The 15,964-nt window shown below is 36.7% G+C and overlaps 1 protein-coding gene across 1 annotated transcript in view; it reads left to right on the top strand.

Annotated features, from left to right (window-relative positions):
• Positions 1 to 436: 436 nt before the first annotated feature.
• Positions 437 to 15,964, top strand: part of CSNK2A2IP (casein kinase 2 subunit alpha' interacting protein) — a 69,139-nt gene continuing 53,611 nt past the window's right edge. Inside the window, 1 exon segment of the mRNA XM_033855227.2 lies at positions 437 to 481. Within this exon segment, the coding sequence (XP_033711118.1) occupies positions 437 to 481 (45 nt within the window).

Below are 15,964 nucleotides of genomic sequence, written 5' to 3'. Positions count from 1 at the left end.
ATTTCATTTATCCTTTCATTCATTCATTTGACAAATGTTTATTTAAAGTGCCTACTATGTGCAGGCAATGCACTGAACATTGAGCTTGGCTGTGATTAAAAAAAACTGATTCTTCCTGGTAGAGAGAATAATATGACAGGAGCATAGGCCTGAGACTGAAGTGGGACTTTCTACTTCCTAACTTAAAAACAGCTGGGCCCAGGGTGCTGATTCAACCTGCGTTGCCACCCTAACTGCAGTCAGAAATGCTGGAAAAGAAGACAGAATGGAAAAATCTGCTCTGTGCAAGGTCTCCTGCTCCAATGTGCTTTTTGGTGAGGGGAATTTACAAAGGTGAGCTCAGAAAGAAAAATGAACTGGGAGAGCAGGTCTTGCCTTTAGGCTTAGAACCAACCCAGACTAATAAAATATAACAGGGGTCCCCTTCTCCCGAGCCATGGACCGCTACCGGCCTGTTAGGAAGCTGGCCACACAGCAGGAGGTGAGTGGCGGGTGAGCGAGTGAAGCTTCATCTGCCACTCCCCTTCTCTCCCCATCGCTTGCATTACCTCCTGAAACATCCCCCCCCACCAACCACCTGTCCGTGGAGAAATTGTCTTCCATGAAACTGGTCCCTGGTGCCAAAAAGTTGGGGACTGCTGTAATATAGCACATAAAATATGGAGAATGTACAATGAAATGAATGATTGAAAAGTGAAATAAAGGGAAAAGTATAAACTATTATGCACTAGACACATAAAATGAAACATATAATAAATATAATATCTGAGAGTAGAAAAGTAATATTTGTCCTCATATAAAATAAGTGATAGATTATAATTTAGTGGTCAGATGATAAACGTTAGAGAAATTTTGGGTGAGAAATCTACTTAAACTAGAATAATTGAGGCCTCAAGGAAATGTTATCATCTGAGCTGGGCCTAGAAAAACAAGTTATTTCATTCAGGATTTAACAAATATTTACTAAAAATCTACTATCTGGCAGCAATGAGACTCTTGGACTCACTTGTAGATGGGAGGTTGAATTGAATGACATTTGTGCATCTGAACCACTCACTACATGCTCCAATTCTATGAGTAAAGCGGTAAACTTTGTTAGGTGGCAGGAATAGAAGAAAGCTGTGGTGGGCAGAATAATGTGTCCCCCAAGAGGTCCACATGCTAATCTCTGGAACCTGAGAATATATTATCATACGTGGCAAAATGGATTTTGCAGATGTGTTTAAGTTAAGGACCTTGTCATGAGGAGATGAGCTGGATTATTCAGGTGAACGCAATCTGATTACACGGTCCTTAAAATTGAAGAAGCTACCTTAATGTTGTAAGAGAGAGGGAGCTATGACTATAGAAGAATAATTAGAAAATTGTAACATGGTTGGCTTTGGAGATGGTAGAAGGCCACAAACCAAGGAATATGGGGGCCTCTAGAAGCGGCAAGAGGAACGCAGCCCTGATGACACCTTGATTTTAGCCAGTGAGACTACAGAACTGTAAGCTGAGAGATTTGTGTTTTCTAAGCCACTACATTTGTGATAATTTGTTGTATCAGAAATAGGAAACTAATGTAAAAGTGTTCATGTAAAGGTTACAGTAGGTCCGTGTTGCAGACGGAGAAAAATATGAAGTGTTGTTAATGAACAGAGGTAAGAAATTGGTAAGAAATTTGGCTGAAGTGTAGAGTACATGTAGAGACATAATAGATGACTCAGTACACATGGCTCGGTTTAGGTTACTGAGGGCCTTGAAATTTAGGCAAAAAAGTTTTACTTATTTTATTATTTTTTATATGATGAAAAATAATGTTATCAAAAGTTGTTGAGCAGTATATGAGTTGATTCAGGAGAAGAAAGCCAAAGTAGTTAATACTATTGCTCTTTGCTTTTCAAGAAATCAATAAAACATAAATCATAAAAGTCAAATATAAAGTCATAAAACTAATAATATAGTATGCATATTTAAAGAACTATATTCTGATTTTTTCACAAGAGCTTAAATCCTCTTTATAGTTTTTAAAATATGATTGACACTAGCAAACTGTCATTATTTTTTTATTTTTTATTTTTTTTGCAGTATGCAGGCCTCTCACTGCTGTGGCCTCTCCTGTTGCGGAGCACAGGCTCCAGACGCGCAGGCTCAGTGGCCATGGCTCACGGGCCCAGCCGGTCCATGGCATGTGGGATCTTCCCGGACTGGGGCACAAACCCACGTCCCCTGCATCAGCAGGCAGACTCTCAACCACTGTGCCACCAGGGAAGCCCGCCAATTCTAGTTATTTAAATAAATATGACTGTATGCATACATAACCTACATGATACCTTGAATTTCAACAATACAATGAAACAGAAACCCATTAGTTAATACTCCTTAGTTTATAGGACTTAGTTTATAAGTATGGCAACTTATAGATGTTTTCATTTAATTTAAAAAAATATCTTTTAGGGACTAACTTGAGAAACAACGATACTTTTTGCAGAACATTTTATTCAGAACAGGTTTTGACATTGCTATAATGGAAATATAAATGACTGGATAAAGTCAGCCTTTTAGGAGAAAGATGGGTTTATTAGGATTGTCAAACTCTAAATGAAGAGTTAATGAAATGCTTAAATCCTGCTGCTGTATTAGTGAAAAGACTCAAATGCAAAGTCTCTGTGGAAAGTTGTAGTCTCTGTCACTTTCAAGAAGGGGCTAACCAGTCCAACTTCACAACTGAGTAGTATATTTAAATGGGTTTTATTATGAAAAAAAAAAAGTCAAAGGGGGGAAAAGGAAAAGGAGGCGCTGGGGGACAGGGAAGAGAGGAATGGGAAGAAAACAGAGGGTTTCTAAGGATGCTAATATTTACAAAAGTATAAATTAGCTAAAAAAGTTCTGATTCATAGGTAAGTGATCTCTTGCTAAGGATCGAGCTAATTTTGGGCTTGAGAAAAATGGTTGAGAGCAGCTGTCTGCCTCTGTTTTGGAAAGAAAGGGAATCTGCTGTTTCACTCATCATTCTTTGGGCAACTCACTGTAATATCACACACAGTAACATTACAAATTGGTACAAAATGGGTTAAATGGAAATTTAGTAAACTGCTTCAAGTCCAAATCCAGTAATTTACTGCTTAAAAGACATGCATTTGAAAATTTGTTTTAATTTCACTTAAAAAAAATCTAAACGATGTTATTCAATCTCATATTCACCAGAAAAATAAACATTAAAAATATTCTGATACTATCATGTGCAGGTTAGGATATGGAATAAAGGGAACTCTTATATGTTGGTAGTGGTTGCATAAATTGATGCAGCAAGTTTTGAGAACAATTTGGCAATATCGTTAGGTTGATCAGGATCCAACATTCCACTCCTAAGTGCTGTATTTACTTCAGAAAAACTCTTGCATATGTGCACAAGAAAATATGCACAAGGGTATTCAATGTGACATTGCTGTTTATAGAAAATAAACACTAAAAACAACCTAAATATCCATTATTATAAGGGAATAAAATTATATACAGCACGCACAATGAATAATAAAAATAATAGAAAAATGTTGAAAGAAAAAGCAAACTCTTGGGCTTCCCTGGTGGCGCAGTGGTTGAGAGTCCGCCTGCCGATGCAGGGGACACGGGTTTGTGCCCCAGTCCGGGAAGATCCCACATGCTGCGGAGCGGCTAGGCCCGTGAGCCATGGCCACTGAGCCTGCGCGTCCGGAGCCTGTGCTCCGCAATGGGAGAGGCCACAGCAGTGAGAGGCCCACGTACCGCAAAAAAAAAGCAGCAAACGCTTAAGAATTCCTACAACATTATATGTGTTATTTAAAAATTTGAAACTTAAAAATAATATATGTTATATGTAGACATACACGTATATATTATATATTTGTATGTAAAAATATGAAAACATGGATGGAAAGGATACATTTCAATTTCAGAATGGTGATTATTTCCAGGATGCAAGGGGGATGGATGGCATGGAAGAGAATAAATTAGGCTGCACAAAAAGGACTTTGATCAAAATTTTACTATTTTATGTCTTTTCACAAGTATCCAAAGAAAATGTGATAATATGTTTTATTAAGTCTGAGAGGTGGGTACCATGTGTTTGCTAGATTACTGTTTTGTACTTTTCTGTATTTTCAAATATAACCCAATTAAAAAAAGACCACATTTAATTATTTTATCATATGTACTAATTATCTCATACATAATCTGGTATGGTTTTAATTTGGGTTGTTTTGTGTGGTTCTGTTAATCCTGTTGCAGCCTCAGACCATAGTTTTCACTTCAGTTAGCTGGCCTATATTCCTCCCTAGATTGTGTGTTTATAGCACAGAGGTTTCTTCCAATACTATCATGCATTTGATGATCCATTTGCAAAGTTATTTGATGATCCATTTGCAAAGTTATTTCTTGAAGATATTCAGAATATCTATGGAGCTGTACTCTGCAATATTTCTATTAGTTTTTTTTTTTTTAAGATTCAGTTGAATGCCCCAAATATGTTTTATTAAGCACAACCTCTGGAAAAATAAGGTCACCATTAAAAAAGGTAACTTTACTCTGCCCTGGCTAATCTGATTGATGGAGATAAATATGTGTTATTTCTGAGAAAAAGACTAGCTTTTCATTAGCAATATCTTGCTCATTGATACCAAGGGATAATAATGGAGGTGTCATTTTTCTTTCATCTTCATCCTTTGGAGAACAGCCTTGACCCTTAGTTGCTTCGTTACCGTCTTTCGCAGTAAATCATCAGCCCATCCTGGACAGCCATTTAGAGAGCAATAATAATAGTAGTTAACATTTAAAAAGCTTTTATTATTTGCAGCGCTGTGATCAGCACTTTACATGGATTATCTCACATCATTTTAACAACCTGTGAGGAAGAAGCTATTATTATTTACCTTTTATAGTTGCAGGAACTGAGGCTTAGAGGGGCCAATGAAATCTCAAAGAAAACAAAAACTCTAGGCAAATGACAGCACAGTCCTAAATTAAATTGTAAACAAAAATATTTCATTCTGAGTTTGGTAAATGTCTTAGCAAAGGAGGTCTATATTTTGATCGGCCAAAAAAAAAAATCTGGAAAGAAGTTGGAAATGCTTTGCTGGTAGCAGAAAAAGGATATGTGGGAGAGGCAGAGAAACACATGGAGACTTCCAGCAAAAAGAAGCAGGTGCTATTTCTTTCCTGATAATATTGGGAGAGAAGCCCCACAGATATGATTTATTTCTCTTCTTCGTTTTCTATGTAGCTTGAGGGTTCCTGTGGAAGAAACCAAATTCTAAATAACCAGAAGCAAGACCGAGCAATAACAGAAGGCAAATGGTGAACCAGGGAGAGGTTTAGGAAGTGAATGACCTCCGTAAGGGGTAGTCTTGAGGAAGATGCACTTAGATGGCTGTTCAGGAAGCAGGTGGGGTTGGTAGTAGATGTAAGCAGCACAGGCGTACAGCGGAATCCTAGGAAAGTTAGGTAACTGACTTAAACAATATTCATCGTTTAATGTTGCAGAAGTATTAGAGCAGTGTGGCCCAGTAGAATTTTATCTCTACACAGGCCCAGTTGGAACAGGTTTACATGAAAAAGGGATTTTTTTTTTCTGTAAACTTTGATCTGTTTATACCCATTGCACTCTCAACTTTCTCTTTCTTTGTCGCAACTTTCCCTCCTTTCCATTTCTTCTTCTTTTTCTCTCTTTCCAGAAATTTGACTTTGCAATCTATAATCCAACACAATTTCCTCATTCTACCTGGTCTGCCCCTTGTACTGAGTTAGTACTTTTATGCTCCTAATTTTAAAATTGATGTCTTTTCCTCGTTTAGCTCTTTCCCTGTTTTTCCTTTGTTCACACTTCACCTGCATGCTTTCATCTACTCTTTTCCATCTGCACTTTGCCCTTCCCGCTCTGCTCCCTGTCTTGTGAGACTGACCTATGTGGACAATATATCAAGAGGTCCCCTTTCCCTCTAGTGATCACCTCCTGTTGGCTCTGCCTCTTGACCACAGTTTAGAGCTCCTGTCGAAGTAGCTCTTCTTCCAGGATCCTCTCTTTTCTTCCAGGAGCCACATACTCTTTCTCAGGTTAGCCTTAGGAATATTAATAGCTCACGCTTTTTCTAGCCTTGGACTCTGGTGATATCTCCTGTGATTTCTTTATTCTCTGCCCACACCTTGGTAAACGGTTCATTAATTAGACCCTCTTCCAATCATCTGAATTTGAGTGTGTCATCTGTTCCTTGTTGGGATTCTTCTTTATTTTACACTATCCTGATTTAGTTGATCCTAGGCACTCCTTTATCTATCTTGTATTTATTAACCCTGTTTTAATCTATATTTCATGTGATCATAAGCAGATCATTTATTTCCTCTGAACCTCAGTTTTTCTTTTTCATCTAGAAAATGAGGAGGGTTATATTAGATGATTTCTAAGATTATCTTCTGGCTTCAAGATTCTGCAATTTCATGAAATAAGCAATATATAATATTTATAAAGTATATAATATTTTAATCTCAGTGATTGCTCAGAATTAGTCTCTGCTTTATGCTGACTTTGTATGAGGACTATTTCTTTATGAAAAAATCAGTACCTTTTATATGTAAAAATTTTAAATATAAGAAAATAAACCTGAATGAGTTTAAGATACAAAAATGCTAATATACATATGAAAACACAAAATAAATGGCTATCATGATTAAGTAGCTTTGAATTTGAAAACTAAACAGTAAAATTCTATTCAAAACTAGAAGCAGAAGAAGAAAGTTAAGTGCATGTAGTTATTTAATGCACATTGCTTGTATGTACTTTGAACATTTAGATTCAATGAATACAATTTACTTATATTTTTAGTCATGGGATATGGAAAGAGCAGTTGCTTTAAATGTTATCTATAAAAGGTTTAGCTGTCAGTTGAACTTTTCCATTTCATTTTCCTCTTATCACTTTAGAAGTGAGGAGGTAATTTTTTGAAATATATAATGTTCTAAATGGGGGGAAAGAGACACTCTACATTGAATGGTCAAATCTCAGGGAATATTCTGTCTATATTTTAGCTGAAGGATATAAGATTGAATAATTTTAAGATGGGCTTTTTTGGCCATTGTTTCATTGGACTTGATATTAAAATACCAAACCATAATGTGATACTAATATTCCAAATAACATTGTGCATTTTTCTTTAGCTGGAAGTTGTTTTCTTTCAAAGAAGTCAAGCAGATACACCTGTGCTATTAAAATTCTTTATTTTTGAGAGCCCCTGAAAAGAAAAAAATATACGTAGCATTTAATATTTAAATTCTGTACTTGAGGCAGACCCATGCTGCCAGGCAACTGGCCACAGAATTCAGTTCTGTCACGGAATTCTCCCCGTGGAGATCACCCTGCAGCTCCACTCTCAAGTGGCTGACAGAGAGGCGAGGGAGAGTATTGCATTTGCTTTGCTTTGGCTCTGACTTAGGAAAATTGCTCAAGCAACTGCTCTTTGTAGCATGTAATGCTGTTAGCTCCTATCCCACTGCTAACAGCCTTCTACCTCCAAATAGACCACAGAGCTGATGGAAGGAAGAAAAACTACCACTTCTACTAACCCTATTGGGCCATGTATAAATAGAGAGTAGTAGCTTTCCAATCCTACCACCTCAGACTCTGTATGGGCTTGAGGACGCCAGCATGGAATCATTTACTCAATGTTGAGCCATGTATTACCCAGCACTGTGCCAACATTCTTTTTCTAATTCAAATAGATTATATAAGTTTCAGAAAGAAAGTGAAAACATCAGAAAAGGTAGAAAAAGAAGGGGAGATTCTGAATGCATATTTACACATTTCTTGTAACGTTTATTATGCTAAATGTGTGAATACACACATTTTACATTTTTAAGGATTGATACCAAAAAAGATTTTGCTTCTAGATTCAAGCCAGCAATACGAGGAGCTGATGTTGAAATCTGATCAGCTGCTTGGTAGCATATATAGTGTTGACAATAATCTCTTTCTATTTTTGTTATCCTAGTCACTGCATCTGATAGAGGTCAGTGTGTCACGTCCACCCATAGTGCAGGTGGTGACACAGGTGGCCATGCAGGCTGAGAACTTACACTTTAGGGTTAGGGCTACTTTCATAAGCAAAGCTTTATTTACTGTAAAGGTGATATCCTTTGGGAGAGATTCAGGGAAATACCATGGAATGGATTTATTTTTATATGTAATGGATTAACTTTCACATATACATTAAAGCAGTACATTCAGTAGAGCAGAAAGAGAAAGCACGTCATTCCCAGTACTAAATTCACTCCTCAATGGGCAAATCGCTAACAGATAAATAGAAAAAAGAAAGGGAACACTCAGTCTTCAGATGTCATGCCTTCTTTTATAGTTTTCACATGGGCAATAGTATGAGAGAGATATGAGTTTTTCCTTAAGGAAATGTAGACCATAAGTGGAGGTTTGCTTATTTCTATTGTTCACCACAAGTCTGACAACGTTCATTTAGCTTCTAATGGTTTGTTTTCTTGAACTCAATAATGAAGTTCAGTTTTCTTGTCTGTCAGACCAGACTTGACCTTATGGAAATACAAATCCCTCATGACTTTGTAAGGATGGAACAAAAAAGAAGAGTAAACACTTTCTCACTAAATCAGCTGAATAATCTTAGGGGAATAGTATAGCAAATAAAATTTAAATTTATCCTGATAATTTAGAACCAAGCCCTCAAAAGTGTTATTAACATAGAGAAAAGCACCCTGTTACTTTATTTTACATGGAATAAAGCATTCACAGGGGAGACCATTAAAATTCTCATCTTCCAAAATGTATATGTTCAAGGCTGGCCATTGTAAGAGGGGTTACTGTGATCTGAGAGCTGCTTCTCTCCTACACCAGATATCTGTATTCCATTTTGAAACTGTGCCAAACTATTTATCTCAAAGATCAGAGCACCTAACAAGTTAACTGGAGGGACTCCCTTTTGTTTTAATGTTTTGGTGGATTCATTATCAGAACCAGTTTTCTTTAGCAAACAAATAAATTTATCATAACTTCAGACCCCTGAAAGTGATGCAAAATCAATCAGCCATGACCATTACTGCCAACTGAGACCATTGGAAGGGGGCCCTGGAATAGTGTAATTAGTTGCCATTACGTGGCTGCAAGCCTGCAATTTTCCTACTGACTCTGACCCACTGCCTTGCTTAAGTAAGTATTTGCACTCAAACTCATGATAATCGATCCCCTTCTGTGTCAAGTGTCTTCATAACTTTAAAAATTAAAGATGCAGAGTGTCTCAAGTGGTTTGGGTAGGCAATTTTATTCCAATTTTATTATCACAATGGGTCCATCATATGCATGGAGTGTCCTTTCTGATTAGCCATGCCTCAGCAGTCATCCACTCTATTTCCATATTTGCCTGTCTTTCCCTCCTCTATTCCTCCTTTGCTTCCAGTCTAGGCTTCCCCTCATTTTCTGAGAAAATGGAAGAGGCTGCTTGCAGCAATTAACTAGCTATTCCAATTAGCTGTCCAGAATCAAGATTGGCTAAGGCAAGATGATGTTCCCTGGTAAACAGCTGCCTCTAATACACATGAAAATGATTTCTTTTTATCACTTCTGAGACTGAACAAGTGGGGCTGGGGGAGAAATGCCTCAGTGGCCAGGTACAAATGAAAATTTTGCTCTAATCATTGGAATGTATTTTAAAATTCTCTCAGTACCAAATTATGGAAAGCGAGTGTTTTATGTTCATCTAGCCTATCGATGGTGCTGCTATCGGCTAGGAATGCCTGGGGCGCTCACCAGGGCTTGCACTCTTTGTGATGAGTTCCCCCATAGACAGTTCTCTGTCCAAAGCCAGTGCTGTGGCTGGACTGGACCTTGTAATTCTTATTATGATTGTCAGACACGCCTCAGCAACAGCCATCAAGGAACTTTGAAAAAACAAGCTTATTAATTCACACACGTGTCCTGGTGGGTACATGGCCACCCAGAGACAGAGCTTGCAGATCTGGGGCTCTGCCTTTATTGGAGCCAAGGGTAGGGTTCCTGAGATTTCTTCGGTTCACTCTTCTTTGATGAATTTAAAACAGAAGGAATTAAAGTGCTGGAAGAGAAAAGCAGGGTCCTCAAGTGGTCAGTTATCTGGGTCACCTGAGGTTTTGTAAAAGGGGAACTTCATGGGTGGGGCCGCCTGGCCCTTTATCTCCTTGTGTAGCTGGGAATATGTCTGAGGTGGAGTTCTCTGAGGTAGATGCATTGACAATCAAAAGCTTAATGTCAGGCACTTACATTACAATCAAAAAGGCTAATTGCCAGGCACTTACACTACAGTGAGGCAAAGAGAAAAAAAAATTAGCTTATTTAGCAGACTGTGAAGTGACAAAAATTATTTTAAAACAAATTGTAGCACGCATGAATAATATTATAAACAAGTTGAATGTAAGTAATTAGGGAGCAAGTTAGTTAATGACAAGATCAATTTGGTTTTTTTTCCTTCAGATTCTTTTATCATATTTCTATTTTTGTTTCATTTCCTAGTAAAGTTGGCAATCGTGTCTTTAACTGTATATGAGGAAGTATATTATTCATTTTATTGGTCACTTATAAGATGAAACAATAAAAACTCAAATCATCCTTTACTACAGGAGCAGTTATAAAAGCAATGATAATATCCAACTTCCGTAACAAACACATCAGGGCAAAGTATTTTTAGCTGCCCTAGGGCCATTGTCTGAACCTGAATTAGGACACTTGTGTGTCACAAGAGGCCTTTTATCCAACAGTAATTGAGAAATACTATCTGGGCTAAGTCAATAAATCAAACTCCAAAGTCTTCAATAGAAAGACTCCAAATTTTGTCACAAAATGACTAAAAACATTTGGGCAGTCATTTTATTTCGCAGGCAATGTGGTTCCCTGATATAAATAAAATCATGAAAACTGCACTGGGGCAGTAACTTTAATCAAATTCCAAAGTTTAGAATACCCTGAAGATGACCCACCCCTACGTATTTCCAAAATTGAGAGGGTTTTCTTTTAAATAGAGATTTATTCGTATGACTATAAATGGAAAGGGTCTGTTCCTTTGTAGCACGTGCAGAAATCAATGGAGGCAGGTGAAAATCAGACCCATACTTGAGATCATTTGGAGTCTGACATTTACAAAGATCTCTAGTTACAGAAGCTCATGCTTTCCTTGATTTGTTGCAGTGTGAACCACTGGTCCATTCTGGAAGCTCTCTTGCCACTAAAGTCCTTTACAGGGACTTCTCTTTTGTGACTATCTGATTGACAACTGTTCAATAAATTTTCAAAATGAGTTGTTCATGGGATTATAGACATTGGTTATTACCTCTAAAACTTAATTTTCAAGTCAAATATAAATTATTTCCAAGTTTAGTCATTATATTCTTATTTCTACTTCCCCATACCCATTATTGTCAGATGTTAAATCTAAATATGAATTTAATTATTGTAAAATGCTGCCATTTGATCACTTCCTGGCTCTAAGGACAAGAAGTCAACTTCACAATGAGTTCTTAACATAGTGGTGACTTATTGTATGAATTTTGGTGATAAATACTTGACTTCAGTGCCCACAATTACTCATCTATAAACTACTTTTGTTATGCTCACAGAGATGGAGCAAAACAAATAGCAATAGAATAAAATGCTCGTGTTGTCTTCAAAAATAAATCTATTTCCCATTTTAACTGGTGATTGGGCAAGATATATTTAATGTTTAAAATTGCAAATGTTTGTGGTATAGTATTGGAAAATAAGTTTTTATTACCTTAAATTATTTACTGTAAATTTCCTTACACAGACAATTGAATCTTATATTTATTACTCATTTTTAAATAAATGAGAAAGATAACTTTTTATTATAATTAAGATGAAAGTTTTCTCTTTACAAACACTAATGAGGAAAACATCAAAGGATAAGGTACGATTAAAAATGTGTTTTAGGGGCTTCCCTGGTGGTCCAGTGGCTAAAATTCTGTGCTCCCAATGCAGGGGGCCTGGGTTTGATCCCTGGTCAGGGAACTAGATCCCACATCCCGCAGCTAAGAATTCGCGTGCTGCAACTAAAGATACCACGTGCCGCAACTGAGACCCGGCACGGCCAAATAAATAAATTTTAAAAATGCGTTTTAAAGGTATAGATTTTTGTGGGGCTCAGACAAATCTCAATTTTCTCCTAGTTTGGAAGCAAACTTAAGCCATGTTGCTTTTTTTTAAATTTCAGATATTCTATAAGGTCTACAAGTGACATGAAATTTACCACACATTTTAGTCTCTATCTATCTATCTATCTATTTACCTATCGTCTATCATCATTTCTGCCTTGTCTTCTGTAAATGATTAGGTTCTTAAAAAGACTGGACTACGAGTTTCATTAAGTATATACTAAAGTACTATATAATGAGATTCCCTAAATTGAATCTCTGATTAGCCGTTAAGCAGATATGGATTCTCTAGACTGCCCTGTCTGATATTGTAGCAACTAATCCTATGTAACGATTGAGAACTTGAAATGTGGCTTGTGTGACTGAAAAACTGAATTTTAAATTTTATTTAATTTTAATTAACTTAATTTTAAAACTGATACTTTATTGGAAAGTTTTTAAGTTTGGAAAACTTGGGTATGTGAATGTATTTTTTCAATTATAGACTTATTAAATCTCAATACATACTAAGTATTGCTGATGAGTATTTAGTGTCTGAAATGAGATGTTTTGTAAATGTAACATACACTCCAGATTTCAAAGACTTAGAGCTGTTAAAAGAAAATTTCAGATCTAGTTGGCTTTTATTCAGCAATTTATGAATCGGGAATCATCCCAGAGAGGAGCTTCAAAAAGTTGCACAAAGTGAGAGAGTTTTATAGACCAAGGTGAGCAGGAACCAGGAAGTTACAGGAATTTGCTGATTGGTTAAAGAAGGGTTACTTTCCTTGTATGGAGCGAAAGGAAGACTTGGAGCTGGTCGTGTAACTTGTGCTGAGCAGACAAGTGCTGGTTGGTTGACCTAGACCTTCTTTTTCTGGGAGAGCTGAGCATAGAAACAGTTAAGTTCTGGTTTGCTGAGGTGAGGCTAAGCATGAGGGACTCCACGTTGATCCTAGTCTGGACACTTTAACAGTATGAAAAACAAATGGAAAATATTTCATTAATAATTTATCTAATATCGGGTAAATGTTGGAATGACAATATTTGGAAAGATTACATTAAGTAAAATATATTATTAAAATCAGGGCTTCCCTGGTGGCGTAGTGGTTGAGAGTCCGCCTGCTGATGCAGGGGACATGGGTTCGTGCCCCAGTCCGGGAAGATCCCACATGCCACGGAGCGGCTGGGCCCGTGAGCCATGGCTGCTGAGCCTGCGTGTCCGGAGCCTGTGCTCTACAACGGGAGAGGCCACAACAGTGAGGGGCCAGCGTACCGCAAAAAAAAAAAAAAAAAAAATCAGTTTCACATGTTTTTCTTTAATTTATTTAATGTGGTGACTAGAAAAGTTGAACTGACATACTTGGTTTGCATATACTTTTATCAGACAGCACTGCTAGAAGAATACCCTAAGAGAAAGGCTACTATTAAATGCTCTGTATATAAAAATAAATTTCAAATGAATTAAAGAGTGGTGTGAAAATAAGTCATAAACAACTGGATGATATTCCTTTTATTTTTGTCTGAGTAATGGTTTTATCAGAATAAAGAAAAAGGAAGAAATCATAAATAATATATTGATTGCTTTGACTATATAAAATTAATGACCTGTGTGTTTCTGTGTGTGTGTATTTTAAGAATCCATCATGAATAAAACTAAAAAGCAACAGTTTCCTATCTTGTGGAGGCAGTTCTTCCTATCTTCTACAGTGGGGGAAGGTCTCCTGCTCATTCCCCAGAAGTGGATAGCACTGGATCATCCTTTTGGACCCTTCCCCTAGAGAAGGAGTGAATCACCTCATTCTTATAACTGTTTTAAAGATCATTGTTCTTCTTATGAATTGGCCTTTTTCTTTCCTCAGAAGAACACATTGTCTTTCTTCATTTCTGTTTTGTGAAAAGTTTCAGTTCTTAGAAAATATTTAAGTATGCTTGGAACAGCTTGTGCACACAGATCTGCTCTTTCAACTGTAAATTTATGAAATTGTAAATTTCTATTGTAAATCTATATGGATGTGAGTGGGTATGGGGGTATATGGTTTGTCAATTTTTCAGCCACTGGTGGCAGGATGGATGGATTAAATTGTTACATTTCAATGGGTAGAAGTAGGTGTCCCTGTTTTGGCTTTTGGGCCAAGTTATATTCTTTCTAAAAATTAACTAATTAAGGTATAATTAACACATAACATTGTATAAGTTTAAAGTGTACAATATGTTGATTTGATGTACTTATATATTGCAGTATGATTATAATCATACTGTTAGATAACACCTCCATCACATCACATAATTATCGGTTCTTTTTTGTGATGAGAACATTTAAGATCTAGTCTCTTAGCAACTTTCAAGTATATATTCTTAAGTATTCCTGGGGAATGTTTTGGTTAATGAAGTTGATAGTATTTTAACTCCAATTTGCCTTGTGTGACTCTAATTTACTTTAATTTAACGAGCACTAACTCATGATGTAAGGCATTGGGAAGTATGTCTAATATTCTATGTAGACTCTTGTCAGCTATGTTTGACGTAAATCTAATGCTGAGAAAACAGTCAGATACATCTAGAAAGTGAGATGTTCTACTGGTTAATTGACCTGGATCCTTTGAGGAGTCAGTATCATGAATGACCAAGAAAGGGAGGTATAGCTTGTCTAGATTGAGAGAACTAAAGACATATAATATTCAAATGATATAAACCATGGATCCTGAAAAGATATTTTGAGGGTAATTGAGAAAATTTGTGTAAGGATATTGGATAATACTGTTGTTGATTTTCTTAGGTGTGGTAATGATGTTGAGGTTTCACAGGAAATAATGTTCCACTTCTTGGGAGATGCAGGCTGAAGTAGTTAGGGGTGAAATGTTATATCTGCAGCCTACTTTGGAAGGTGTGACAAAAGGCGTGTGTGTGTGTGTGTGTGTGTGTGTGTGTGTGTGTGTGTGTGTGTGTGTATGGATAGATAGCAGGTATGGATAGATAACAGGTGTGGAAGAATGTTAACAGTTGATGAATCATGATGGTTTCTCTGTGCTACTTTTTCAAACTTTCAGTGGATTTAACAATTTTCAAAATAAAGATGTGTACATAGGCATTTTTTTATATGTGGCATAGGGAATAAGAAATGTGATTAATAAATAATAATTAATAATTCCATAACCCCAACATAGAAGTGAGAAATATATGAGCATATATAACGAATGATTAATAAAACTAGTATGGAAGAAAATTTTAATATCAATAAGAAAAAGAAAATTGGTTAAATAACATGAATAGGTTATGAGCAGAGGAATAAAGACAAATGGCCAATAGACATACCAAAATGTTTATCATTGATAATCAAAGGCAGGAACTTAGATACAATACTGAGTTGTAAAAACTCAGTTTTCCACCTGTGTTTCTCTCTTATTCTCACACAGAGCAGTTCACTTTTGTCACCAAATGTTGGAGACTTTCCCACACCAAGCAATTCTCTGTGACACGATCTGGATGTCCTACAATTTAACTCAATTCTAACAGTGAAGATAGTGTCAGATTCCACAGGCTAAGGGCTCTTTCCCACAAGACAGCTCTCACCTTATTTCACATGCCAATTGCAGGAAGTAGGTCCCCAGATTACCCACAACTTCTGTCTGATTTGGCTACAAATCAGAGGTTCCCATGAACCTCTCCTCATTTTCGACTAATTTGCTAGAGTGGCTCACCGAACTCAGGGAAACACTGACTAATGTTTGCCAGTTTATTAAAAGATATGATAAAGGATACAAACAAACAACCAGATGAAGAGATCCATAGTGCGAGAGTTGAGAGGATCCTGATTGCA

Source organism: Tursiops truncatus, chromosome 4 (assembly GCF_011762595.2).
Source record: "Tursiops truncatus isolate mTurTru1 chromosome 4, mTurTru1.mat.Y, whole genome shotgun sequence".
NCBI classification, from domain to species: Eukaryota; Metazoa; Chordata; class Mammalia; order Artiodactyla; family Delphinidae; genus Tursiops; species Tursiops truncatus.
This window is presented reverse-complemented; position numbering and strand designations above follow the sequence as displayed.